At 37.1% G+C, this 27,262-nt stretch overlaps 1 protein-coding gene across 12 annotated transcripts in view; it reads left to right on the top strand.

The window, feature by feature from the left end:
- Positions 1-27,262, top strand: part of Eml5 (EMAP like 5) — a 128,921-nt gene that overhangs the window by 45,303 nt on the left and 56,356 nt on the right. For 11 of the 12 annotated variants that reach the window (XR_005286162.1, XM_038336077.1, XM_038336081.2 and 8 more), the window contains 12 exons: positions 1,625-1,837; positions 3,451-3,618; positions 4,205-4,311; positions 4,719-4,837; positions 6,852-7,038; positions 9,052-9,157; positions 13,215-13,308; positions 14,342-14,442; positions 16,275-16,477; positions 17,475-17,586; positions 18,586-18,713; positions 23,599-23,740. Coding sequence is in view for 11 of the 12 variants with exons in the window: in XM_038336077.1 (XP_038192005.1) it covers positions 1,625-1,837; positions 3,451-3,618; positions 4,205-4,311; positions 4,719-4,837; positions 6,852-7,038; positions 9,052-9,157; positions 13,215-13,308; positions 14,342-14,442; positions 16,275-16,477; positions 17,475-17,586; positions 18,586-18,713; positions 23,599-23,740 (1,680 nt within the window). In the remaining variant the exon portion in view is untranslated. The remainder of the gene's footprint in view (positions 1-1,624; positions 1,838-3,450; positions 3,619-4,204; positions 4,312-4,718; positions 4,838-6,851; positions 7,039-9,051; positions 9,158-13,214; positions 13,309-14,341; positions 14,443-16,274; positions 16,478-17,474; positions 17,587-18,585; positions 18,714-23,598; positions 23,741-27,262) is intronic. The other variant, XM_038336080.1, reaches the window with a different exon arrangement.

Here is a 27,262-nt window from a genome sequence, read left to right on the forward strand (position 1 = left end):
AGTGATAGCTAGCTTATCAGTGTGTTGTGACTTTCCTATTTTTATCTTATATAAATTCAGAAATCTCTGTGGATTATTCACAGCTCACATACATATAACTTAGAACTGAGCATAGCATGTGTTCTTGTGAACAAACCTTATTTGATTAGCCTCCAATGTGTTCTTTAAAAAAAAATTGAGATAAGGTCTCATTATGTTTCCTGGCTAACCTGGAACTGACTATGTAGACCATGCTTGTCTCAGATTCTGAGATCCGTCTGTCTCTGCCTCAAAAGTGCAGTGATTAAATTGTGTGACACCATGCCCAGCCCAGTGTGATTTTTTTTTTAAAAAAAAAATGTACATACATTGGACATTGTAAAATGATTTTCACAATTACACTAATTGTCATATCTGTCTCCTAATACAGGTATTGTATTTCTGTGTGTAGTAGACACATTCAAGATCTTTGTTAGCAGATTTCAAGTATACCATGCAGTAATACAGTGTGAATAGTAACGGTTACTGCACTGTACATTCGGAAAGGACACTCAGAATTCATCATGCACACCTGGGACTTAGTGCCCTGGAGAACATGTCCCCATCACAGCACCTCTCCCAGCTCCTGGATACCAGCACTGTAAACCCTTCTTAATTAAAACTCCAAACCTCTCAAAATGACCTTCTACACCTCTACTTAATGTGGTGCTTTGTGAATTAGTCACTCTTATAAGAACTTATTTAATAAGATTGGTGGCATAATAAATCAATGCATCTTTACCCAAGATTTTCATTAATGATGTGAGTCCTAAAGCTCTTACCTAACACAAATATATCACCCTCCATTGATCATTCCTTTTTAGTCTTTTTCAGCCCCCCTCCCAATTATATATCTTGGGTTTCTTTTTAATACCTGATTTGTCACTTTGTCATAGCTTTTCCCCTTTCTTCTTTTCCTTCCTTCTCTCTTTCCCTATCTCCCTCTATCCCCTCCTTCCTTCCCTTCCACTATTCTCTCCCCCTTCCTTCTACCTTTTCTTCCTCCTCCCTCTTCCTTCCTCCCATCCCTTCTGTTTGTTTTGTTTTTTATTGAACATATTACAGAATATGTTTAGTAAAAAATATTAAAGCCCTTGCCATTAGTAGACCCCTTAGATTCTTTCTCTGCTCCCACTTTCTTCTCCTGTGCTGGGACAGCAGCTGTACAGTGAGCAGTCGGTTCAGAGTTGTCCTGAAGATGAGGAGTGATGTAGGAGAGCTCAGAGACCACCAGTTGTCAGAAGGAGGATCTCATTCTACCTCATAGCTTCCTCAGAACCAAGACCTTGACAATCCCCAAAAAAGGCATCTTTTGCTTTTTCTCACAACTTACCCAGTTGTCACTAATCTGTATCATGATTTTAATACGATTCAGTTCTTTTTTCCATATGGATGAACCTGCTGAATTGATAATTACGTTCAAACTCTCTAAACCGATATGATGTTAGTAACATTTAAGTTTTTCTAATTTTGTTTTTTCTTCTAACCCACACTTACCTATCTGTTCATGTATTCTTCTCTAACTTAGGTATAAGGTGTTAAAATTTACATTTGAGTGAAAAGAATCAAATGAAGTAATTTCTTAAATGAAGACTTTTATTTTTAGGAGGAAAGGAAGTCACAAGTAAAGAAGAAATAAAAGGTGTTCACTGGGCTTCATGGACATGTGTTTCAGGCCTTGAAGTCAATGGGATTTGGCCCAAGTATTCTGATATCAATGATATAAATTCAGTGGATGGAAATTATGTTGGCCAGGTTTTAGTTACAGCTGATGATTATGGAGTTGTAAAATTATTTCGATATCCATGCTTAAGAAAAGGTATCTTTCTTTTTAATATTTTAATTAACCCTCTCATAAAAGATGTTATGTTCTTACATAGTCTAGATAAATGATACAAATTAATATTTCAGAGGGTATATTAATTGGTGTAGACTTTATTTTATCTTTTTAAAAATTATTGTACTCTTCCAATTTTTTAGTTATGAAATTTTTACTAAAAATTATCCATGAATTCATTATAACATGCAGTAGTGGTTTTTCGCCTGATTTGTTGATAGTTACTACACATTATATTAAAGACAACTCCATAACGGTGATTATGAGAGCAGCTGAAGTAGCTTGATCCATGTCTATAGTGAACAATCCAACTTAAGGACTGGGTTTTCATAGAAACCAAGCTGTACTGATACTGTGCATGTGCACTGATGATGAATTCAAGACCCTGCAGTCCCTTCATTCTGCCAGTTCCTCCCTGTGAATGTCAGATGCTCTAAGGACATAAGTAATTCGAGTCTGTGAATAAAGGCTGGCTGTATTTTTAGTGAGGGAAGCCCCTGTTTCTAATCTTCTACCACAGGACATGTAAGACATCAGACATTATTCGATGCTTTTTTAAAAAAAAAGATTCATCAATATTGTTTCATGTACTTTTGGGTTTTTTACTGTCATAATATAATAGTGTTGTAAATGCATGTTATAGTTTATGCATCTATTTTCCCATTTGTTGACATATGAGTTATTTCTAGTCTTCTGTTAACATGTATAAGTTTCTCTGAAGTGTATACAGTGTGAAACTGTTGGACGATAGAGTATATGGATGCTGAACTTTATAAGAAAATGTCAGTTTGCTGTGGCTCACAGCCTGTTCAGCACTTGGCCTGACCATTCGTCCTTCTAATGTTTGCAGATGTAGGTACTGTAAGTCATATTTTGCAGTCTCATTAAAATCTATACTGATGAGACTGAGCTTCATTTTCAGATGTTTGTGGGGGAGGTTTCTGTGCTTCCTGTGTCAGAGTTCTCTTTGCTATATGGTTGCTTCTTTTGTTGAATTGTTGATATATTCCAGTAAGTTCAGGTGATTTATGATTTTTATGGATTGCAAGTATCATTTCTCAATGTGCAGTCAGTTCCTTTCTTTTTTTTCTGAGAGATGGTCTCTGTAACCCAGACTGGCCTCAAATTTACTATGTAGCTGAAGAGACTAGACCCAAGTTTTTATCTTATTTATTCTTAGAGTTCATAGGTGTCACAGTTGGTAGGACTGGTGAGCTTGCCTCACTTGGCCAGTGCTTGTAGCACCTCCTGGTATTATGAAAGCTGGTCTTCAGAGAGGCGGCTTGAGGTCAGAACCAGCTGTATTCCTCCAAGTCCTTTGTTGAAAGCACATAGTGTCTTCAGTAGGAACTTAGTGCAGTTTTTGTGGGTCCTACCAAAATACACTGTAAAATCAGTAAAGGAAACATTTGCACCCTTCAGTTTATTCATTTGTTCACTTAGCTAATTATTTTAAATCATTTTCCCATCTGGTCATACTTAAGATAATGGTTTGATGTTGTAATAGTTTGAATAAAGTAGTTGTGTAATAGTTTGAATAAAGTGGTATTTTGTGTATTGGCCTTTATCAATTTAAAGATATATTTTTGTTATAGGGGCCAAGTTTAGAAAATATATTGGTCATTCAGCTCATGTAACCAATGTCAGATGGTCACATGATTATCAATGGGTTATTTCTATTGGTGGAGCTGATCACTCTGTGTTTCAGTGGAAGTTTATTCCTGAAAGAAAATTAAAAGATGCTCTTCACATAGCACCCCAAGGTAAGCTTAAATAGCTTCCTCATTCATAGCTCCAAATTAATGATTTTACCATAAAAGCTTACTAATAGCAGAACTTTTAGTTAAAATAGGCCTATATCTTTAAAGTCAGGTGTCACAGAGTGTACAATGGGAAGTAATTGGGTTGAAATTTAATTTATCAAATGAGTAAAGTAATAGTTCTACTAGTAAAACCAATGATTCTTTATCTCAGAGATACAGGTTCCTAGGTTTTGTATATGCTACCAAAGGAAAAAACGTTCATCTGTTGTGTGTAGTATTGTTAATGTTGACTATAGGTTATATTCACTTATTTACATATACATTTAAATTTGATGTAGCCATCATTGGGGAGCCAGTGGAGGGATTTAAAGGAGCTGTTGAGTTTGCAGTGAGTGGACAGGAAGATAATCTGTATTAGTACAGTTTACTGACATCCGTGTCACTTGGATAGGTAATTTCATTTTATTATTTTATGGCTTTTTTCCATGTCAGACTGACAGAATCATCCCTTAATTATTAATTTTACATTGTTGTTTTGAAAGTAAATCTTTAATCAAATGATATTTTATTTTTAAAAAATGTACAGAAAGTCTGGCTGAGTCCAACAGCGATGAATCAGATTCAGATCTATCTGATGTTCCGGAACTGGATTCTGAGATTGAGCAAGAGACACAGCTTACTTACCACCGGCAGGTAATGTCCTAGTAGCCCATGATGTTGTCCCCCAAAAGCTCACATTCTTTGTTTTGATTTCTGTTACTCATATCTGTTGTGAATTTTTATGGCTTTAATTTTTCCAGTAATGAATGTCTCTTTCAGTTCCCCCCTGTAAATATCATAGCACACTTGCATAAAATGGTCTTTTTTTTATTAAATGCTTGATGACCTAAGTATGTCTGCATTCTGCTTGTCTGTAGAATTTTGTCACAGTAGACCACCACATTCCCTTTGAAGTGTTTTCTTATGAAGTAAAAAGTTTTTGGACTACTAAATTTTTAAAAAGCGTTCTCTTACCAACATCTGAAACTTACGTTGAGTATATGAGCATCTTTATTAATACCTACCCTAATCGTATTGTTATGTGCATACTTTTTTTTAAGGTTTACAAAGAAGATCTACCTCAGCTTAAAGAACAATGCAAAGAAAAACAGAAAAGTGCTACTTCTAAACGAAGAGAACGTGCTCCTGGAAATAGTATTCGATTACACTTCATTCATGGGTATAAAATGCTATTTTTTATTTGTGTGTTTGAATTTGAGTTTGCACTTATAAGCTTGGCAAGTCACCTTGCTGTGTGTCTGTTTCCATCTCTTCAAACTGGTGCCTGACTAAAAATGTCACAATGAGGAATAAATAAGCAGTGCCGGTGATGATGGAAAGCATTGTCTGGCACACACTGAGCCACCATGGAAGTCTTGATTAACTTTCTAAAAACTGTTTTTTGAAAGTTCATATAAATGGGCATCTCACCTTAAAAAACGTAGGATATAATGATCTCTCCTACAATGTGACTAAATTGGAATTTCCTGAGTCCCCTTTTACCTGCCTATTTATTTTTTTAATTGATTTTATTGAGCTATACATTTTCTCTCCTCCCCTCCCGTCCTGTCCCCTCCCCTTCAGCCCTCTCCCATGATCCCCATGCTCCCAATTTACTCAGGAAATCTTCTTTTTCTATTTCCCATGTAGATTAGATCTATGTATATCTCTCTTAGGGTCCTCATTGTTGTCTAGGTTCTCTGGGGTTGTGAATTGTAGCCAGGTTTTCTTTGCTTTATGTTTAAAAACTACTTATAAGTGAATATATATGGTAATTGTCTTTCTGGGTCTGGGTTACCTCACTCAATATGATGTTTTCTAGCTCCATCTATTTGCCTGCAAATTTCAAGATGTCATTATTTTTTTCTGCTGAGTAGTAAGTACTCCATTGTATAAATGTACCACATTTTCCTTATCCATTCTTCGGTCGAGGGGGGTTTAGGTTGCTTCCAGGTTCTGGCTATGACAAACAATGCTGCTATGAACACATAGTTGAGCACATGTCCTTGTGGAACGATTGAGCATCCTTTGGATATATACCCAAAAGTGGTATTTCTGGGTCTTGAGAAAGGTTGTTTCCTAATTTTGTGAGAAATCGCCACACTGCTATCCAAAGGGGCTGCACCAGCCTGCATTCCCACCAGCAATGTAGGAGTGTTCCCTTTATGCCACAACCTCTCTAGCATAAGTTGTAATCAGTGTTTTTGACCCTTTGCCTGTCTATTTAATGTTTAGCTAATTGTTCTTAGTTTCTGGCATCCATCAGAGCATATTCTGTACAGGCCTCATGTTTTAGCTCCACAGCAGCAAGTTTCTCCCCTCAGCAAACATGCATTTTCTCACCAGATTATTAATACTTTCTAAGAATTTGTAAAGAATTTATTTATGAAAAGTATTTCCAGGGATAGTTCAGTAGTTAGGAAGGTTTTCTACTCTTCCATGAGACGTGAATTCTGTTCCCAGCGCCTATGGCCTCCAAGGGTACCTGCACACGTTTAACAGATCCACCCACACAACACATATATAAAATAAACCCTAAAAATAAAGAATATACCTTCTAGTGTTAAAATAGATGATATTTTTGTTTGACTGTGTTGTGTGAATTGGACTTATTTGAATCACAAAGCAAGGTTGTCTTTGATGGGATTGTATTAACCATTTTAATTAACTAATTAAAATATGTAAATATTTCAATTTATCACTTAAAGTTACTGTTGGGACATGTATTATTACATTGTCACAGTTCAACATTGTGCTTAACTAAGTGCTTCTTGAAGTCTTCTCACTTCTCCTTACTGCTTGTACCCAGGTGTCATTTCCTTCCCCTATAAATAATATTTACTTTCAGAAATATTTGAATACAAATATGTATTCATTTCTTACTCTATTGTGTATAAAAGGAAGTGGTTTTGCATTGTAGAATACAAATTTAATAGTGTTTTTGCAAATACTAGAATACAGAAATTTCTGTACCTGATATCTTTCATGAATACTTTAGCCTAGATTTAGCTATTTGTAACTAGAGAGACTCATAACAGTATGTAGATTCTAAGAAACTGGCATTTTTCTTTAACTATTCAGTTCCCTTACGACCAGAAATTAAGTGATCTGAATGATACCTATTTCTCTGTATATTAAATATTGATCAAATGAAAGATTAAAATGCATTGTACATGATTTATTTTCTGCATTAGTTACAGAGGTTATGACTGTCGAAGTAATCTTTTCTACACTCAAATTGGTGAAATTGTGTACCATGTGGCAGCAGTGGGTGTTATCTATAATAGACAACAGAACACACAGCGTTTTTATCTGGGTCATGATGATGACATTCTGTGCCTGGCTATTCATCCTTTGAAGGACTATGTGGCCACAGGCCAGGTAAGTTCCCTTAAAAGACCATGTTACAATAAATCAGATAGGCAACCTTTGCAAAAACTTGTTTTTGAGATTTATTTTTATGTACCATAATCTTAGTGTCCTCTTTGAGGTGATACTCCAAGTGACTCAGTTCTATATCTTAAAAGTTCTATCATTTCTGATAACAGCCATGGGCTAGAGATCAACTCTCATGTGTATATTAGAGGGCCCTTCACATCCAAACTAGAGCACCAAGTTAAAGATGAATAGGATGAGAAGACTGGGGGTGGGTGGGTGAATAAGAAGGTATGTTTGAAGTTTCTTCCATGAAGAAGAGATGCAGTAACAAAGAAAGGAAGGTAGCGCATTGGGAATTCAGCGAGATAAACACTCAACTAAAGAACACATAACACCAGAAAGATAAACACAAGTTCCAGGAAAAAAAATACACGTTACTAGAAGAGTAAATAAATGACAATTATCAATCAAACATTATTGAATTTGTATTCAGAAAACTTCTAAGGTGAAGAAAGAAGAACTCAGCACATACTCTTTAATAATAACCCCAAGTGTAAATGCTCTGAACCCTCCAAGTAAAAGATGGAGACTGAGGGGGCTGTCACTGAATGGGAAGCACCTTCTTGGCTCCAGTGGGCTAGCCAGTGAGCTCTGGAGATCTGCCATCTCTGCTCCTCAGTTCTGAGGTTACAGCCACAGACAATACTGACTTTGTAGTAGACAGTAGGGATTCAAATTAGATCTTCAGATCTTCATACTTGTAGGGCCAATGTTCTTACTCATTGGACCATCTTCCCAATCCTTAGAATCTAGATTTTACATTTATTTATGGTGTGTGTGTGCATGCGTGCGTGTGTGTATGTGCACGCGTGCGCAAGCACATGCGTGCACATGCACACATGGAGGTTAAAAGTGACTTGTAGGACTTAGTTCTCTCCTTCTACCAAGTGGTTTCCAGGGATTGAGCTCATTCTTCAGGCTTGGGGGTAACAGTGGACCATTGCACAGGTTCCCATAGTCTAGATTTTAAAAGAAGGTATGCAAATCAAAGGGTTACCTTCTGGGAAGAGCAAAGGGATTAGGGAAAGGGGAACAAGAGCCAGTAATGGGAGGGTGAATATGCTCAAAAGTGCATTACATAGGTGTGAAAATGTCACAACCCCATTATTTTAGATAATACATACCAATAAAAAAACAGTATATAGTAGAAAAACAATATCAGAGTGCTATTGTCCGTTTTGGTTTCATATACATGCTTAGTACTTTAACCCTTTCTGAATTTTGATTATGCCAGTATTCTAATCTAGAATATTTTTGCTTACTTCTCTTACTGTAAGATATATACTTGCTGAAGTCATAGCTCTACTATATGTTATCTGTTTCATGAAGTCTTTTCTTGAAATTTATTTTATTTTCAAGTATATAATACCATGTGTTCTTAATGTACTGTTTTTCTAAGGAGTTTATCAAAGTTATCTGAATGTCACAATACTTAAAGTGCCTATCACAGTAACCCTGCCAATAATAGGTACTTAGTAATCATTTATTATCATTATTGATGGATTGTAGAAGGAATAGAAAGAGTCATATATAGCTCTGTAATATTCCTGGAGACACTGTGCCTAGCTTTATTATCTGTTTTTGTTTTGCCCAGGGTATTAAACCAAGGGCTGCATACATATTAAGCATGGCTTGTATCAGTAAGCCACAACCTCAGTCCCCTTTATTAGCATTTTCAGAATGTTTTTAGTTAGTAAAATAATGGATCATACCGTGCCATTCTCATTTTCACAAATTTGTATCATTTTCTTTGGTTATCTCTTCACTCTGCTCTCTTCAATCCCTCCTAGCGTTTGAGGAAAGGTTAAGAAGAAAAATACCATGTTTGTACTCTTCTTTTTGTTTCTAACTGAATAAATTTCCATGACAAATAAAGGCTATATAGGTATTTTGTTTCCTTTTAACAAATATAAAAGTAATTGTTTACAATGGCTTTTATAATTGTATCTTTATCAGGTAGGTAGAGATCCCTCAATTCACATATGGGATACAGAAACCATTAAACCATTGTCTATATTAAAGGGCTACCACCAATATGGCATCTGTGCGGTTGATTTCTCAGGTAAGACTCTTCTATCTCAAAAAGAATGATCAAAACACAGAGGGAATATATAGTGTTTAAATCAGTGTTACCTAAGCTTGCTGTTTAAGTATGGCCTTCGCGGTTTTTATCAAGTGTGCATACTGTTCTAACCAAATAATGATTAAGCTAGATTTTCTGGCTTGTTTATAATTACAGTGTAATGACTATAACTGTAAAGCCTTTTTTAAATGTTCATGTTAATATCAGAATAAAAATGGTTTCATTCAAAACACCTAAAATTGTCATGGTTACTCTTGTAATATGTACCTTCCCTTTGGGCAAATTTTGATGTTAATCTTTTACAGATTTAAAGTAAACTTTAAAAATGTTTAGTGTGAATGAGATGAGAATGTTTCATAGGTGTCTATATTAAGTAGCAGTTTCAGTGCATCTTATAATTTTAGTTCATGGGATCAGTTTAGCAACTACAGATATACCTACAGTGAAACTTGTTGTGTTGATTGGAATGAAATATTTTATTGAAGAAGTATATATTATGTGTTTTTGTTGCCTTAACCAAAGTCAGTTATTCATAAATAAGATATGGGGGGAAATCATATGTATACATACATTTTCAAGAGTACTAATGGTCAAGAAACAAGAAAATGTAAAGCAGACTGAGTGGATCAACAACAAAACATCACTGGTAGCACTGAACAACTAATATTTTCAAAAGTGAGGCAGAGTGGAAAAGGTTCATTTACACTTTGGACCTTATAAGCTGTAAACACATGCACTTCTGGCAGTATGTTTCAAATCATTTGCTTCAGTATTTAATATAGTCATTATTGTTTGGTAACAGGGACAGCTGAAACTTGGCCTTCACAAAAGCAGCTACACTAGTGACAGCATAACCTAGATGTTTTTCATTTTACTTACTTTTCATAGTCACTGAGTTTTTATGTCCCAACAGAGTTCTTTTTTTAAGATTTATTTATTTATTATGTATACAATATTCTGCCTCCATGTATGCCTGCACGCCAGAGGAGGGCGCCAGATCTCATTACAGATGGTTGTGAGCCACCATGTGGTTGCTGGAAATTGAACTCAGGACCTCTGGAAGAGCAGCCAGTGCTCTTAACCACTGAGCCATCTCTCCAGCCCCCAACAGAGTTCTTAATAGTGAATTTAATTGAAATAGATCTGTTTTATCTTAATTATTTAATAATCTGTTATTTTCTTAATACAGATTTTGGTTTTATTTTTAATTGACCTATAATAACTGTTTATATTGATGGGGCATATGGCGATTAATGTGTGTGGTGCCAGCAATGGATCTCAAGACTTTACATACACCAAACAAGTGCTCTAGCATTGAACTACCCCCAGGCCCTAATATGATGTTGTGATACATCATACATTATGTGCTAATCATCTCACAGGATATTTAGGATATCCATCTTTTTATACATTTCCCACCTGTCCCCAGCCTTCTTCTTCTCAACCTAATGAATGCATAAAGTAACTTAGGTCAAGTATGGTAATAATTTAAAAACCTATTATCCCAGCTTGGAAAATGCCTCTATGAGTAAAATCACTTGCTGCCTGAGCTGACAACCTGAGTTCCATCCCTAAAGCTCGTGTGAAGGTGGATGGAAAGAGCCACCTTCCTAAGTTGTCCTTTGACTTACCCGCCTCACACACACGTTAAAAGAACCATTATCCCCACTCTCTTCCAAATTCTGATTCATTTCATGGCTGTATACATGCCTAACATTTATCATTACTTTTTAAATATAGTGCTGTAGCCTATTAGTGAATTTTCTATTGCTATAACAAAACACCTTAAGGTGAGTCCTAATAAAAGCAGAGACCTGGATAGCTCAGTTATAGAAACTGAAAATTCAAGTCAAGTGACTCCATTAATTCTACCTGTGGCGAGAGTCTTTTTGGCTGTGTCACAACATAACAGACAGCATCATGGTGGGAGTGAAAGAGTACATAAAGCAGGATATGTTACGGCTTCAGACACCATAGTTGTCGAAGCACAGACCCTTCCAGCCAAAACCATAAATCAGCAGGCTGAATTAATAGCTCTTACCATGCCTGTCAATTAGTAAGGAGACAATCCTTAAAGCTATATTACAGACTACCAGCCTCTGTTCTCAGAAGAATGAGACTTCATACACCTGTGAAGACTCAAGCCTAATCCTATTGGGTCATGCCCTACTTCTTCTCCTCCTGTTTCTTTCCACTCACCCCTATAAGCTAGCAGACTCTGTCTGTGGAGATTTGAGGTTCAAGAAGCATATATCCAGCAGTTCAACCAGACCATTCATGTAGTAGAGTCTCGAGACTGCTCACCAGTAGATTGCCAAAAAAGAGATACTTATCCCTATAACACCAAAATGGATTGCTAGGACACCTGTCCCCTATGCTTGCTCTCTGTGATCAAACTAGAGATTAATGTCAATACAGGCCAGAAACCTATGGAGGCTGTCCTTATTGGTCCTCTAAGAGACATAATGCATATTCAGAAAAACACTCTGCCTTTATAAAGAACAGGGAATCTTTATGCATCATAGTTAAGGATCCAGTGCAGCCCAGATGGAAAACGGGAGTCATTGGTAAGCATTTATCACAGCCACCCAACAGATATACTCAAAATGCAGAGGGTACACATCCTGCTCTCTCAACTCCTGGGTATAGACACATTAGAAGAAGTGGTCCAAAGCTCTTTGAAGATCCCTACATTCTTAATAACACTCTTTTTTGATTATATTGATCCCACTCCCCCATCACACTATCTCTTGGCTATTGAATAATACTCTTATTATTTGGACCTCTTTGGAAAATGCTGGTTATGTGTTTCTCCATGGTCAAACTGGCAACCACCATGTGTGGCCTTACCCATTGTTTTATTAAATTCTCACACCTTACTACTTGTTAATTGCTTAGAGTCAAATGTTGCTGCCACCCCTTATCTCTCTCACATTCTTATCTTCAGTATCACAGACTGCTTTAACTCCTCAGGAACACACCCTGTGAGCACTCTGGATTCTGCAGACTGCAATAATATCATTACCCTTAGTATTATCACCCAACCCCTATGTCCAGACATTCACAATGTCTTGGTTCTCTGTGGTACTCAAATTTATCACTGCTTGCCTGCTAGGGGGGTCTGGGACTTGTGCCCTGGTGTTCCTATTTCCTAAATTAGGGGTGGTACCTTGTGAAAAACCCTTGCCAATTCCCACCACCAAGCCCATAGTGGCACAGCATAACAAATGAGCAGTCCAGGTCATACCCTTTCTGGCAGCCCTGGGCATAACTGCAGGTGTGGCCACTGGAACAGCAGGACTGACTACTTTCCTAGCTATTTACCACCAGCTTTCTTTGCATTTCATCCAGGATTTCCAACAGGTAGCTCTATATCCTTCAGGCACAAATAGACTCGCTGGCCACCATAGTACTACAAAATTAGAAAGGATTAGATTTACTAATAGCAGAGAGAGATGGTCTTTGTCTTTTTCTTGGGGAAGAATATTGTTTCTGTGTCAACCAATCAAGTGTAGTGAAAGATAGGATACAACAACTTCAAATGGATCTTTAAAAACAGAAAGAACCTGATACTTCTAGCTAGTGGATCACTGATAGTCAGGATACCTTTCCCTCCAGAGCCATATGTGTCCAGGATACCTTTCCTTCACAGCTGTAGGTATAGCCTGACTTCCCGACAGGCCAGGATACTTTCCCCTCCAGAGCTGTAGGTGCAAAAAGGAAAAGATAACATGTTAAGACAGGAAGCCAGGGAGATTTAAGGGTTAAACTTGTTTTTATTATAACAACCATTACAATAGAGCTAATTCTTCCTGAGAGAACATTATACCTTCCTTAGGGAAGAGCACTAAGCATTTAATGCCCTCACACCAGGCCCATATTGTAACTGTTCTATCCTCTTACACCATCATACTGGGGGCTAAGCATCCAGCATGTGAGACTTGGGATGGAGGGCCTATTCAAGTGAGAGCCCACGGCTCTAGAAAACACATTAAATGGTTTTGACTTCAGAATCTCATCTTTTTGGTTGTCACAGCTGATGGGAAACGCCTAGCTTCAGTTGGAATAGATGACAGCCATACCATTGTACTGTGGGACTGGAAGAAAGGGGAGAAACTTTCACTGGCAAGGTAGGGAGAACCCTTACCATGCTGGTAAAACCCTAATGTTGTCATGTACTTCACTGTTTTGAAGTGAAGCTAGTATGTAAGATTTTTATGATTATCAGCTTTTATTACCTTTAAATAAATATAATCAAGCTAAAAGGTAAATGATTTTATTATTTCTTTGTAGGTTTAATCCCTGTGTACCCATTTTTAATGTGCCTTAATAGAACATTGGAAATTACTATTTCAATTTGCAATAACAAAGCGTGTATTCTATTAAAGACCAGTATATACCAACTGGGAAGCATACATTTTATTGAGAAATATGTACATATATCAAAAAAGAAATTATATGTTGTTTTCCTAGTATTTTCTTCATTTCTGTCCTCTAAACTGAGCATGATTTGACTTATACTAAAACATTAACAGTGCTTTGAAGGGGAAGTAGCCAACAGTGCTGGAGGTTACAGTTAAAGTTTGTTACTCCCTCAAAGTGAGATGTGACAATACTTAAAATATGAATACTTTTGCAGAGTATATAGATGATATCCAAGGACACAGTAGTTGAAAGGAACTTTGAGGGCCTGGTAAGATAGCTCAGTAGGTAGAGGCACCAAACGTAACCTTAGCTGATCACCAGGACCTGTATGCTGTAAGGGGAGAAATGATCCCTGCAAGTTGTCCTCTCACTTCTGACACATATATTGTATAATGAATACCCCTCTCCCCCCAAAACATGTACTAAAAGGAACATTGAAGGGTATGCTAAATTGTGATGAATTGCTGTTTCGAAATTTCTTTAATTCCGGTCATAGACAGCATTCTCTGGGCACAGGACAGTGAGCCTCATGGGTACTATCTAAGTGAAGTTCTGTTTTCACTGTTATCCTGCCTGGAGAGTCTGCTGAGCAGGTTAACATACATGGTGAGAAATGTACAAATGAATGATTTCACAGCCTGAATGTCAGAGACCAGCAGAAAACAACTGTCTAAGCTAGGAAGTGAATTGTCTTGAGATGGATTCTCTGCAGAACTAATACATTCTGGTTCATTTCAGAGGGAGTAAAGAGAAGATTTTTGTTGTGAAGATGAACCCCTATGTGTCTGATAAACTAATTACAGCTGGAATTAAACATATGAAGTTTTGGCGTAGAGCAGGTAAGGAAATGTTCCTTTTAACTTTTTTAAAATGCTAAAAAAAAAACATTACCTTTAAAATAATTTAACGAATTATTTTAAAATAACGAATTGGGGTGCTGGATCTTGAGATAGAGAAGGAAAGTTTCTAGAAAGCTAAAATCTGAATAAGGCCTGATGTTCAAATTAATGGCACTGTGTAAATGATTTTTTCTTAGTCTTGACAAAGGGGCAGTGATGTTAATATGTTAATATTTAGGGAAACTGGATAACAGATTATGCAGAAACACTGTTATTTTACATCTTTCTGTAAATCCAACATTATCCAAGATAACCTCATGGGTGGGAGGGGTAATAGGTCAGGGGTAGAATGCATTCCTAGCATTTCTCAGGCTCTGGTTGATCACCACCATCTAAAAGAAAAAGTTTTATTTTTAAAGGATGCTCTTGTCTTGGTACATTTTAAACAAAGATGCTTTAACCTGTGGGATTAATCAGTTAATGTACAGATCTCTCCCTTTTATAGTCTAAACTAAAATTTAAAAAATTTTGTGCCGGGCGGTGGTGGCGCATGCCTTTAATCCCAGCACTTGGGAGGCAGAGGCAGGCGGATCTCTGTGAGTTCGAGACCAGCCTGGTCTACAAGAGCTAGCTCCAGGACAGGCTCTAAAGCTGCAGAGAAACCCTATCTCGAAAAAAACCAAAAAAAAAAAAAAAATTTTGTAAAAGTGCCTTGTACGTTATAAAGTAATACAGAAATACTGTTGCTTTAGTCAATTGTAACTATAAATCACAAATTTGAAATAAACTTCCATTTACCATAAGAAAACCTCTTTTTCAAGTAGAATAGTATATTTATGTTAGCAATGTGGCATGGAAATCTCAATGAACTGAAAACTTTCAGAGAAAATGCTTAAGTGTAAGAAGTGAAACATCAGAAAACAACAAACTTTGTGGTAACATTTCCCAAATTCACTTGACTTCCAAGTTGTGAATTATATGGGACTTGAAGTAATGGTTCAGATATGTATTGAATGCTGTACCAGAGATTCAGTAAATCATAGTGTTTACAATTATGAAGTGAATAGAACTTAGGGTTTCATTCCCATAAATTTAAACGAGCTTTTCATTTGGCCGTGTTACTTGGAACTGAAAATGCCTACTGAGTAGTACTTAAGAAAACACACACATATACCCACGCATGCTCACACCCCTTGTCTACATATTTGTTTGAAATGAGAGATTTAAAGAAAGTAAATACTAAGCAGCTGGAGAGATGGCGCAGTGGTTGAGAGCACTTGCTACTCTTCCAAAGGACCCAAGTTTAAAACACCCACAAAACTGCTCACTGGCAGGGGATCCAGTGCCCTCTTCTGGACCTCTTGAGCACTGCATGTATGCAGTGCATAGGTTTATATACATATAAGCAAAACACACATGCGCATAAAAAAATAACTTGTCACAGACTCCCTTCACTTATAAAAAAGAAAAATAAAGTAAATACATATCTTAAAAATTTGTAGTTGAGTAACATTTTTCCTAACATATCTAATAGCCTTGGAACTGAATCATAAGTGGATAAATGTTAATAAGGTTTGATGTGTATTTTCAATCTTCCATATTTTCAGAGGTCAGATCCACAGAGTTCATTAGACAAGTAGAAGTAATTCCTGTTTTCTTTAAGTATTATCTAACCCTTTGCTTGCATAGTTTGGGACAAATTATTAGTTGAAGTAAATGCCTTATGCATGGGGCTAAACTGGATTCTCATGCCATTTTATCTCAAGTTTATATTTATTTGAAGCTGTGTAATTTTGAAAGCAACACCTTCACATTTGTTTTTTATGAATCAGGGGGAGGATTAATTGGAAGAAAAGGCTACATAGGCTCTCTGGGGAAAAATGACACAATGATGTGTGCAGTGTATGGATGGACTGAAGAGATGGCTTTTTCTGGAACATCCACAGGAGATGTGTGCATCTGGAGAGATGTCTTTCTTGTAAAAACAGTTAAAGCCCATGATGGGCCAGTGTTCAGTATGCATGCATTGGAGAAAGTAAGTAACCTAAAGTAATTTTAAGTTAAATACAGTTATCATAGAAGGAGCTCTGGTTTGTACTTGGCTACCCAACTATAGTCTGTGTTTTTCTTTCTTTACAAATCCCTAAATACGATATGAGATAGGTATGCTGCATAAAAACATGATTAAAAAGTCACATAGTGGCACATGATTGTAACCCCAGGACTCAGAAAATGAATGGAGGAAGATCATAAGTTCGAAGTCATCTTTGAATGAATAACTAGTTCAAGGATAGCCTGAACTACATGAGACCCTGTCTAAAAATAAAAATAACAAATAAAAAGCTTTTGCTAGAAGTTGTGGCTCATGTCTGTAATCTCCGCACTCAGGAGGATTGGAAGTTTGAGGCTAATCTGGACTATAAACAAAGACTTGTTTCAAAAAGAAAAAGAACGAAAGAAGGGGCTGATGAGATGGATCAGCATGTAAAATACTCACTGCACAAGCCTGACAACATTAATTCAGCCCCTGGTACCCATTGTGGAAGGAGAGCCAACCTGCAAAAGTTGTCCTCTGACATACACAGAAAAGCTGTCTCTCATGCACACACAAATTTTTATTATGAAAGAAAAGAAAATGAAACTTTACTATATTAAGGCTCTGCTATGTGTCAACATTATGCTAAGTGCTCTCTGTATAATTAGATGCTATTCAGTACCGTTGCTGTTCTTTCTTTTCCAGGGTAAAGTAGGAGGCTTTGGAAGGGTGTGTGATTGCTGAAAGTGGCAGTCATAGCTCATCACCCACTTTAGAAACTGGTCTTTTGGCATCCTATCCTGTTATCACTATAAATATCTTTATAGATTCTGTGTTGATGTTTGAGAACTATAATAGATGCTTATACTAATCCCTGTAACTCAGAAGCTGTGACTTTCATCTACATTCTTTTCTCTTTAGTTTTTTCAATATAAAGCAGGCAATCGTTTTTTTTGACAAACTTTGGTCTTTACTAACTGGGACTCTGTTTTTATAGGGATTTGTAACTGGAGGAAAAGACGGTGTAGTAGCCCTTTGGGATGATTCCTTTGAAAGATGTCTTAAGACCTATGCTATCAAAAGAGCTGATTTAGCCCCAGGATCTAAAGGTGATTTCATATTTAGTCTGTTCAGGAAGAGACTAATTATTCATCAATATGCTCGTTCACTGAAGCAGAACACAAGAAATATATTTCCTTTCTTGATGAGTATCAGAATTGCATAGAAATCACTTAACTTGATACCAGAGTCATCCCGCTCCTTTCTCTGGTGCACTTGATGAAATATGAACTATGACACCCTTAACATTTAACCTTCGCATTTATCGGCATTCAGGAGCTTGCTGTCAGGCTGCATTTTTGAGTTTACCTCTCAATCCTGGCAACCTGAGTTCAGTCCCTGGAACCCACAGTGGAAGGAGAGACCTATGCTGATCTCTCTAGCCATGAAGGTCTTCCATTGTCTTTTGTTTGTGCATTTCTTCCTATTAGGGATGATGCCACAGTCCCACCGATCATGAGGCCTTTCTGCAAGCTTTTAGTTGTTACCTAGAGTCTGTTATTCTCTCAACGACAGAACTACATGCTCACTATTCAGATCTCAAACAGGATTTATTCTAAATGACTTCATCCTCACTTCCCTCTTCAGAAAGTTTAATTGCCTTCTTAAATTCTCCCTTTCTAAAACCTCCTCACACAAGATCTGTTGCAAGAACTAGATCTGCCATGCTTGCCAATACATTACTGGGGCCTGCCTAGGACACCCCGGGGGAAGGGATATATCTTACACTGAATTAGAATTCCTGGTTTGGATTTTATAAATAACCTAAGGGAAACAGAAAGAAGATGATTTGGTAATGTATGAGGCAAAGAAGTAGTTATCAGAATGGTAGTGTGGGATCTGGATAGAACAAAATTCTATGTGGTTATGCTTATTCTGAGATTAACAAATTGAATGATTAAAGGAAATAGTGTATTACTAGAATTTCTTAAATATAAAAAAACTTCATAATGTGATTTTTACCACCCAAAAAGCATCAGTTGGAAAATATAAATTCTGGAATTATCTTAACTTCATACCTACAATAACTTTTCCATTTAACATTTCAGGTCTGCTCTTGGAAGATAACCCATCTATACGTGCCATATCATTAGGACACGGTCATATCTTAGTTGGCACAAAGAATGGTGAAATATTAGAAGTGGATAAAAGTGGCCCAATAACACTTTTGGTCCAGGTACTGTAAATACTGATATGCACTTTTTCCTTTGAAGTTCGTGTTTTCAGTCAGAATATAAGAAGCAGAATCGACACTGCTGAAAACAATGCAGAATGAGTTGGGAAGACATTTCTTAATGTTAATACAAACAAAATTAGTTCAGCGACTAGGCATAATCAATAAATTGATATACATGTTCTCATGCAGAATTATTGCCAATATTTAGGTAAAACTTTATCACTGATTATTAAATCAATGGGATAAAAGTTAGTTATAATATATTTGATCTAGACATTCATTTCATGTTTGATTTTACTTTTTTGGGAGCATTTGTTAAACATGAGATACTTATTTTTCTGAAACTCCTTGGTTAAGTATGTCTTAAGCTTATAGCTTACAGAAGTGGAAAAGGAGAGCATGACTATATGCTAAAACTGTATTGCTGAAAGTATTTATCAGTGAAAAGAAGCTAGTGGAAATTCAGTAATAAACTTTTTTTAAAAACTGAGTCTCACTGTGGTTTGGAACTTGCTGTGTAGACCAGACCTGCCTCAGAATCTTGGAGATCGACTTGCCCCTGTTCCCGTTTCTGCCTCCTTTCTTAATACAGGCATATTTCTTTAACTCTCTGCTTCATTCTTGTTAGGACACCAAAGAGATCACACAAAGCACTGCTCATGCTTTATTTGGTGCTTGATTGTATCTTTGTTGTTGGATTTTTTTGTTTTTGTTTTTGTTTTGTTTTATTTTTTGAGACAAGGTTTCTCTTTGTAACACTATAACAGTCCTTGCTGTTTTGGAACTAGCTGTTGTAGACCAGGCTGGCCTCAAACTCACAGAGATCCATTTGACTCTGCCTCCTGAGTGCCAGGATTAAAGGCGTGCGCCACCACCGCCAAGCTGGTGCTTTATTGTTAATACCCTGTGAATGAGATTGTGTAAAAGGCAAAACATGTACTAATAATTTCACCTACATAATATATCTTTGAAATAAAAACATACTGAAGTCATTGTGGGGTTACTGGTGTATGTGTGTGTGTGTGTAATAGGGAAGAGTGTGTGTCTATGTAAGTCTGATTGGCCTTGTACTCATGATTTTCCTCCTTGGGTCATTCATTACATGCCTGGCTAGTCATGGTACTCTACCTGTTTATGAGAACTCAGATGGTATTACTACAAATACTCTTAAACGTGAATACAGAAGAATTTTTAAATTTTCACAGAAAAAAATTTCAAAATCAGAAATGATATCTATTGAGATAAAAAATTGTGTGGGATGGGGAGCAGAGAAGAGTTGGAGAGGCGATAAACATCAAAATACATTGTTTATGTGCATGGCATTCTCAGGGATTAATTGAAAATATGTAAAAGAGAGAGGAAATTTTAGATAAAACAAACCTAATCAGATTCTCTGATTAGAGTCCATTGATGGCTTCTCTTTGGCAAAATATCTAGTTTCATATTAGTGTTTATGTTGGCTTTCAGGATGCTTACATAGCACCTAAAGTGTGGATGCTGTCCTAATGGCCTCCTAAGTAAAATTGTTCTCAATACATCTTTTTGGAAAATGTGCTAGGAATTTAGTCCAGGGTCTCATGCTGAATACATATTCTACAATTGAGTCACACCCCAAGCCATCTTATTATTATTATCTTATTATTATTATTTAATTATTATTTTATATTTATTATAAGATAAAATCTTAATGTCTTTTTCACTTCTTTACATGGGGATTCCTGATAGCTTTGCCTTAGCTGTTATTATCTAAATGTGTGAGTAAAAGCTTCGTGAGTCTAGTGAAACTAATCAAGCAAAGGTTTAATTGTTGGAAATAAGAAAAGCAGTAGTAATTTCAGCTGTTACAACTGTGTACCTTGGATATTGAGCTAATAAATTAAAACAGAGAGCCTCTGTCATATGAGTTTAAAAATGAACATAAAGAAATTAGTTGTATTTCTTTATACTATCAATACAAATAAAATATTACAGAAAATACTATTCATAAAATAAAACTATACAATGACCAGTATTTTTTCCTATTTTTACATGTATTCATTGATTTGGGGGACAATGCACATGGCATGTGTGTGGAAGTTAGAGGACAACTTGGGGTGTTAAGTTCTCCTCTTCCACCTTGGGATCTAGGAATAAAAATCAGATTGTCAGACTTGGGGGTGTGTCTGATCCTTCCCACTGGTTATTCCAATAATTAGGAATTTTAGAGTTAAAATATGGAAGATCTGCTCTAAGAAAACTATTAAATTTTAATAAAGATATAAGGGATCTAAATAAAATATAAATTCTGTATGATTATAATCCATACTTTGATAAGATTTTTTACATAATCTTCTTTGTAAAAAGTACCTAGAAAGGAAAATAAGAATAAGGAAGAAAATGTTGATACACTCTCCATGATAGAAATATAGAAAACACAAATTTATATTAACTAAAAGTATGGGAACGTGTATCCCTAACAGGATGTTAAGACAGCAGTGTTTGTAGTAGTGCTGTCTGTTGATCAGTCTGGGGATCTGTCTTAATGGGAGCAAATTCTCATGAACACGAAATAGCTCTTAAGTCACTAAGATCTCTAAGTACGGTGAGCTAGTTTCTATGGTTTTCATTGTATGGCCTTATTAAGCTTTTTCCTATTTTTTGATGCTGTTTTAAACAGGATTCTCTTATCTTATTTTCAGGTCATTCTTTGCAAGTGCACAGAGCAGTTGATTTTGTACACAGCCTGTAAATGGAAACTTAGGTCCTATAGACTTGCTAATTACGTTTATTAGTTCTAATGTTGCAGTAGATTCTTTATAATTTTTTAGGTACAAGATCTTGTCATCAGTAAATAACTGATTCACTTCCTCGTGTCAGTTCTGGGTGGCTGTTACTTATTTTTCTTGCCTAGCTGCCCTGGCTAAAACTTGTAACATGAGGGTCTGCTCTGTTGGGGTTTCTGTCCTGCCCAGTTCCCGCATTCAGTAAACTTCCCAAGGAAAATCACACAGAGGTCTCCATAATTTATAAACTGATTGGCCCATTAGCTCAGACTTTGTATTAGCTCTTACATCTTATCTTAACCCATTATTCTAGAATATGTTAGCCACATGGCTCAGTACCTTTTTCAGCGGTGCAGGTCACATCCTGCTTCTTTGGTGTCTGGACAGGACTGCAGAAGAATGGGCTTCCTCCTTCCTAGAATTTTCCTGTTCTCATTGTCCTGCCTCTACTTCCTATCTGGTTTGCCCACCTATACTTCCTGCCTGGCTACTGGCCAATCAGCGTTTATTTAAAACATAATTGACAGAATACAGAATTGTCCTGCACCAAAAACTTCCATTGTAACACTGAATATAAGCAGTGAGAACAGACATTATTGCTTCTGTTCCTGGTCTAAGTAAAGCTTTATGCTATCAACCACTAAGTGTGATGTTCACTGAAGGAGACTTCCTCCCTTCCTCTGTTGTTCTTTTCCTCTCTCCCTCCTCTTCTTCCCTCCCTATCTTTCCTCCTTCTCTCCCTCCTCCCCTCACTCTCTCCTCTCCTTCCTTTCCTCCCTCTTTTCCATCCTTGTTCTCTCCCTTCTTTCCTCCCTCCTTTCCTTCCTTTCTTATTTTGAGACATAGTTTTGTAGGTTATCCTGGCTTGCCTGGAACTCACTATGTAGAATAGGCTGGCCTTGACTATGCAGCTATCCTCTTGCCTCAGCTTCCTGAGTGATGATAAAATAGGCATGTGGGTTTTTCATAATGAAATTGTAGGTTTTTCACAAATGCTCTTTGCTAAGATTAGGGAATCGTGATTTAATTTCTAATTTATTAAGTGGTTTGAATCATGAGCCAGGAGGGATTTGTCAGATTCTTTTTATGTGTCTATTAGATGTTCATGGCATTTTGATCTTCATTCTGTGACACTTACTACATTAATTGATTTTGAAGACTGACAGCCTTGCTTTCCTGGTTGCAGTGTATAATTGTTTTTACATGTGGTAGATTCTGTTTGTTAATATATTGTAGACGATTTTAGTAATCTTCTTAGAAGAGTTATTGCTTTGTATTTTTCTTATCTGGTTGTGGTATCAAGCTTTATAAAATGATTTGTGAATTAGTGCTTCATGGTTTAAGAAGAAAGCCAGAAAACAAAAACTCCCAATCTCTTCATAAAAAAACTGACTCTATAGCAGAACACAGAAAACAATCCTCTCTAAATGTGCTCTCAAGAACAGTGGAGTTTCATAACTCAGATGGTATGCTAATCAAAAACATAGACAAGTCAGTTTGCACAGAGGCAAAATATCAGAATCGGGCTCTGGAGTTGAGTATAAGAACAAGAGAAGGCTTCTGGGTCTTGCAGGCTTTAGAAAGTAAATACATACAGTGGAAAAAGAGACAGTGATCTCAGGTCTTCTTGAGTTCCAATGGGGCTTCTTTATTCTCAGTAGCACTCACTCGAAGTAGAGTTGACATCTGGAACAGGGGCTGGGGAAAAAGGAGTTTTTACTTGTCAGCTGTGCACATCACACATCCATCCTCCAACAGGCAGCTGGTTCAGGGTGGAGAAATCCATATGCTGCCTGTCCTGGGAAGCTGACCCTCCAACCAGGAGTTGGGGACAAAGCTAGGTTTCTGGGTTGCAAGAGTCTGTGTTGGTTTCCATGTGGATGAGCTGTGACTAATAAAGAGGTACTGAAATCCAGTACATATGCCATCACTATATTGACCAAATTCTAACAGGTTTTCTTTAGTAAATGTTCCTTTATTTGTTTTATTTCCTTGAAATCATGTCAGGGCTTTCCTGAACTTGGATCTCTTTATCAGTTCCACTGGTGAGCTGGTCTGTGGAGTTCCTTATCATATTCATGTATTTTCAGGTTACGCTGAGATTAACTGTGTTTTCTTTATAGGGACACATGGAAGGAGAGGTGTGGGGTTTGGCCACACATCCTTATCTGCCCATCTGCGCTACTGTAAGTGATGATAAAACCTTAAGAATATGGGACCTCTCTCCTAGTCATTGTATGCTGGCAGTCCGGAAACTGAAAAAGGGTAAGAGGCTCTCAGACTTCAACAAAGATGAAGCCGTCACAATTTTCTGACATTCACAAAGAGCCATAGAGTGTCTCTAGTAAAGGATTTTTTGGAAATTCCTTCATTTTCCTTGTGCTGAACTCATGACATTCCAAGGGCAGAGTCATGGGAGAGGTCCAAGGCAGGGTGATTTTATTCAGTTTTTTTTTACTGTTGCTTAACTTCTCTTTAACAATGTAATACCCTTTGGAGTGAAGTATTGCCCTCTCCGGTCCAGTAGTATGCTCTTATTTTGATAGTTGACTCCGTTTTGAATTCTTGTAATTGCTTCTGGAGCTCTTGGTGTAGATGACGTTATTTGGGTTCTGCTGCTCTTTTGCTTTTTCTTACAGGTCTGTAGTTTAACAGCATTGGGCATGTATCTGGGTCTACTTGGATCCATCCTGCTTTATGCTTCCTAAGTTTGTGACCTTTTATTTTCTGTTAATGTTGAAAAATTGTCTGTCAATGCTAGTGGTTTCCACTAGGAGTATTGTAATTTTTAATAAGCACTATGAGAGAAAAGATGCCATGCAACAGAGTTCACATGACGAGTTTTTATTATTATTATTAAAAGGGAATGAAAGGGAGGAGAGGGGAGAGCCTGGCCTCTGGAAACAGGAGCAGCAGAAGAGAAAAGAGAGGTAGGGAGGGAGAGGGAGAGAGAAGGGGAAGGGGAGACAGAGAGTCAGAGAAGCAGAGAGAGAGAAAGGTACACACACAAACACATACAGAGGGAGGGAGAGAGGGAGGGAGAAAGGAAGGAAGAGAGGGAGGGAGAGAGGAGGGAGGGAGGAAGGAGAAAATAGGAGGTAGGTACGGCTCACCTTTTAAAAGGGAACATAGTGAATGTCCACAGGAGATGCTCTTAGTGGCTGCAGCTGAGGATGTATCCTGTCAGGACCCCAAGGGCAGGCCAGTACAGATGCCTGAATACTCACAAGGAGTACTTCTTTGCCTTAGGTTATAGGCAAAATTTATGATTCTCTGCTTTTGAATTTAAATATTTTTAATTAGGTATCTTTATTTTATTCAGCATTAGTTCAAGAGGGGGAGTTGATTTTCCTAATTTGCAAAGGATGTGTGTGAACTTTCTTTTTTGAGACAAAATATCACTATGCCTTTCTAGCTAGCCTCAAACTCTACAGATCAGGCCGGCCTCGAATTCACAGAGATCCATCCACCTCTGTCTCCTGAGTGCTGGGATTAAGGGTGTGAGCCATAACACCTGGCGGTATTTGTGACAACTGCTTGTGTTAATATAATAAGATTACTGATGTTATATAGAGTTAATTATGAGACGGTGATGGAAGTGGGCTCTCATAAGAAAAGTTTTTGACAAATGACTCAGTTTTATAGTAATCAGAGAACAAACAAAAGTATAGATATACGATATGGCCTAATGTTTACAGTCTTTAAAGTCTAAGAAATGAATATATTGTGAATATTTACCAGCCCTTTACACTTCTTTTTGTAATTATACATCGGAAAGCTCCCGTTTACAGCTTTAGTGTGCTGTTGACCACCTGTAATCTCAGTAGAGCTGATATGACTTCAAGTTTCAGGCCAGCCAAGGCTGTACAGTAAGACCCCATCCCAAAAACAAACAAAAACAACAGTTCTTATTATATCCTGCAGTTGTAGTTTTTAATTATAATCAATTCTGGATTTTTATGGAATTTCTGCTTCTGGATTCTTGCTATCATTCCATGTCTTTCTTCATTCCATGCCCTCCCCCCCCCAGCCCCACATCTCTGTAGATCTCTAGTGATGAACCGTCCCGGTCCAATATTTAATCTGATAGCTCATTTTAATAATTGTCATTTTTCTACATCAAAACCAAGAATCATGGGTTTGCCCTAGTGGCGGTCTCTGAAAATAATTTCTCAGGCTACCAAGGGTATCAATATAGAGCTTTGTCTCTGTCTTGTTGTCAGAAACAAAATGGCATATAAAATAACAGGTTTAGAAAGACCTGGAAATTGGAAGCAGTGTACACGAATAGGTGGTACAAATCTTTTCAAATTCCTGCTGCAGAAAAATTTCTTTTCAAGAGGAGCTAGAATGAAGCAGAGTTACGTTTTATTAAGAGATTTCAGTGTGACTTTAAGCATGGGCTTAAGAGAGGGGCAACTGGGAAGAAAGACACACCCAAAAGCATGTTTGTGGGCTTCTTGAAGAGAGGCACACTTCATTGTCTTTCCAATAGTTGTATATACCAAAGAGTTGCTAAGAAACTTTATAATCATTTGGAGATTCCTGAAGGACATGACAGGTTTATAATCCATAAAGTAAACACTTAGGTCACAGGGATGTAGAAAGATAGAAGCAATAGTCCTGTTTGACATTCTCAGAGGAATCTGGGAAAACAATAAAGCCTTATTTGAGGTCATAGAGGTTTAGGGTTTAAACCTAGTTCATTGGTATTTTAATATTCTTATTTGAAAGTATTTATGAATAAAAAAAACCTTGTCTCTATGTTGAAAGCCTTTAGAGCAAATATGGTCCATTGTGTTGGAATTTTTGATTACTAGCTTGCAAGAAGCTTCAAGGGGACAATTTTCATTCTCATGATGCCATTATGTTTCTTGTTTTTGTATCCTGCTTCATACCTGTGTATCAGCTTGAGCCCATCCTCTCTTCTGGTTATAGAGGATGTTTTGTTCTGTCTGTCTATCCCTCCTGCCTCAGCTTCCTCAGTACTAAAGTTATATTGAGCCACCACATTCAGCAGAGAGTAAAGCTGAATTGGATCACATCCATGCCCTCTGTGCCGTGTCATCTAGGGCTGCTGTACTGCTACCGCAGAGCTGAACAGTTTTGATGGTTAGTTTGTGGCTTATAACATGAAACTCCTTTTGTTCATCTTTGCTCTAGAGCAGTGGTTCTCAACCTTTCTAATGCTCTGACCTTTAATACAGATGTTGTGCTGACCCCCAACCATAAAATTGTTTTTGCTACTACTTCATAATTACAATTTTGTTACTATTATGAATCATAAATATCTGATATGCAGGATATCTGCTATGTGACTCATGTGAAAGGGTCACTTAGCCCCAAGGGGGTTGTGACCCACAGGTTGAAACACACTGCTCTAAAGACTGCTATATTTTGGCCCAAGCTATGAGTCTAGTGACAGACAACACAGCATGGTTCTGACATTTCTTCAGAAAGATGAGTGTTTCTTTACAAGCAGCTGCTTCCAGTCATATTTCTCAGTTAGAGAAAGGCAAACTATGTGTATTGGCAAGACAGACTTAGAATTACGTGAAAGTTTGAGATCTCAGTCTTGGCAGAGTCCAACCAAATGTTCACATTCAAAATTTCAGAGTTCCCATTCAGTTTCCCAATTGTCACAAAAGGAATATGGTGAGGCTGTGTTATTAAATTGACATTATAATTTACTCCCAAAGTTAAACTTGTGTTTAATTTTTCTGGACCATCGGGTGTCAGGAATTCTTTTTTTTTTTTTTTTTCTCATGGTTTATTTTTTTTATATTT

The sequence above is a fragment of the Arvicola amphibius genome, chromosome 7 (assembly GCF_903992535.2).
Source record: "Arvicola amphibius chromosome 7, mArvAmp1.2, whole genome shotgun sequence".
In the NCBI taxonomy this organism is placed as follows: domain Eukaryota; kingdom Metazoa; phylum Chordata; class Mammalia; order Rodentia; family Cricetidae; genus Arvicola; species Arvicola amphibius.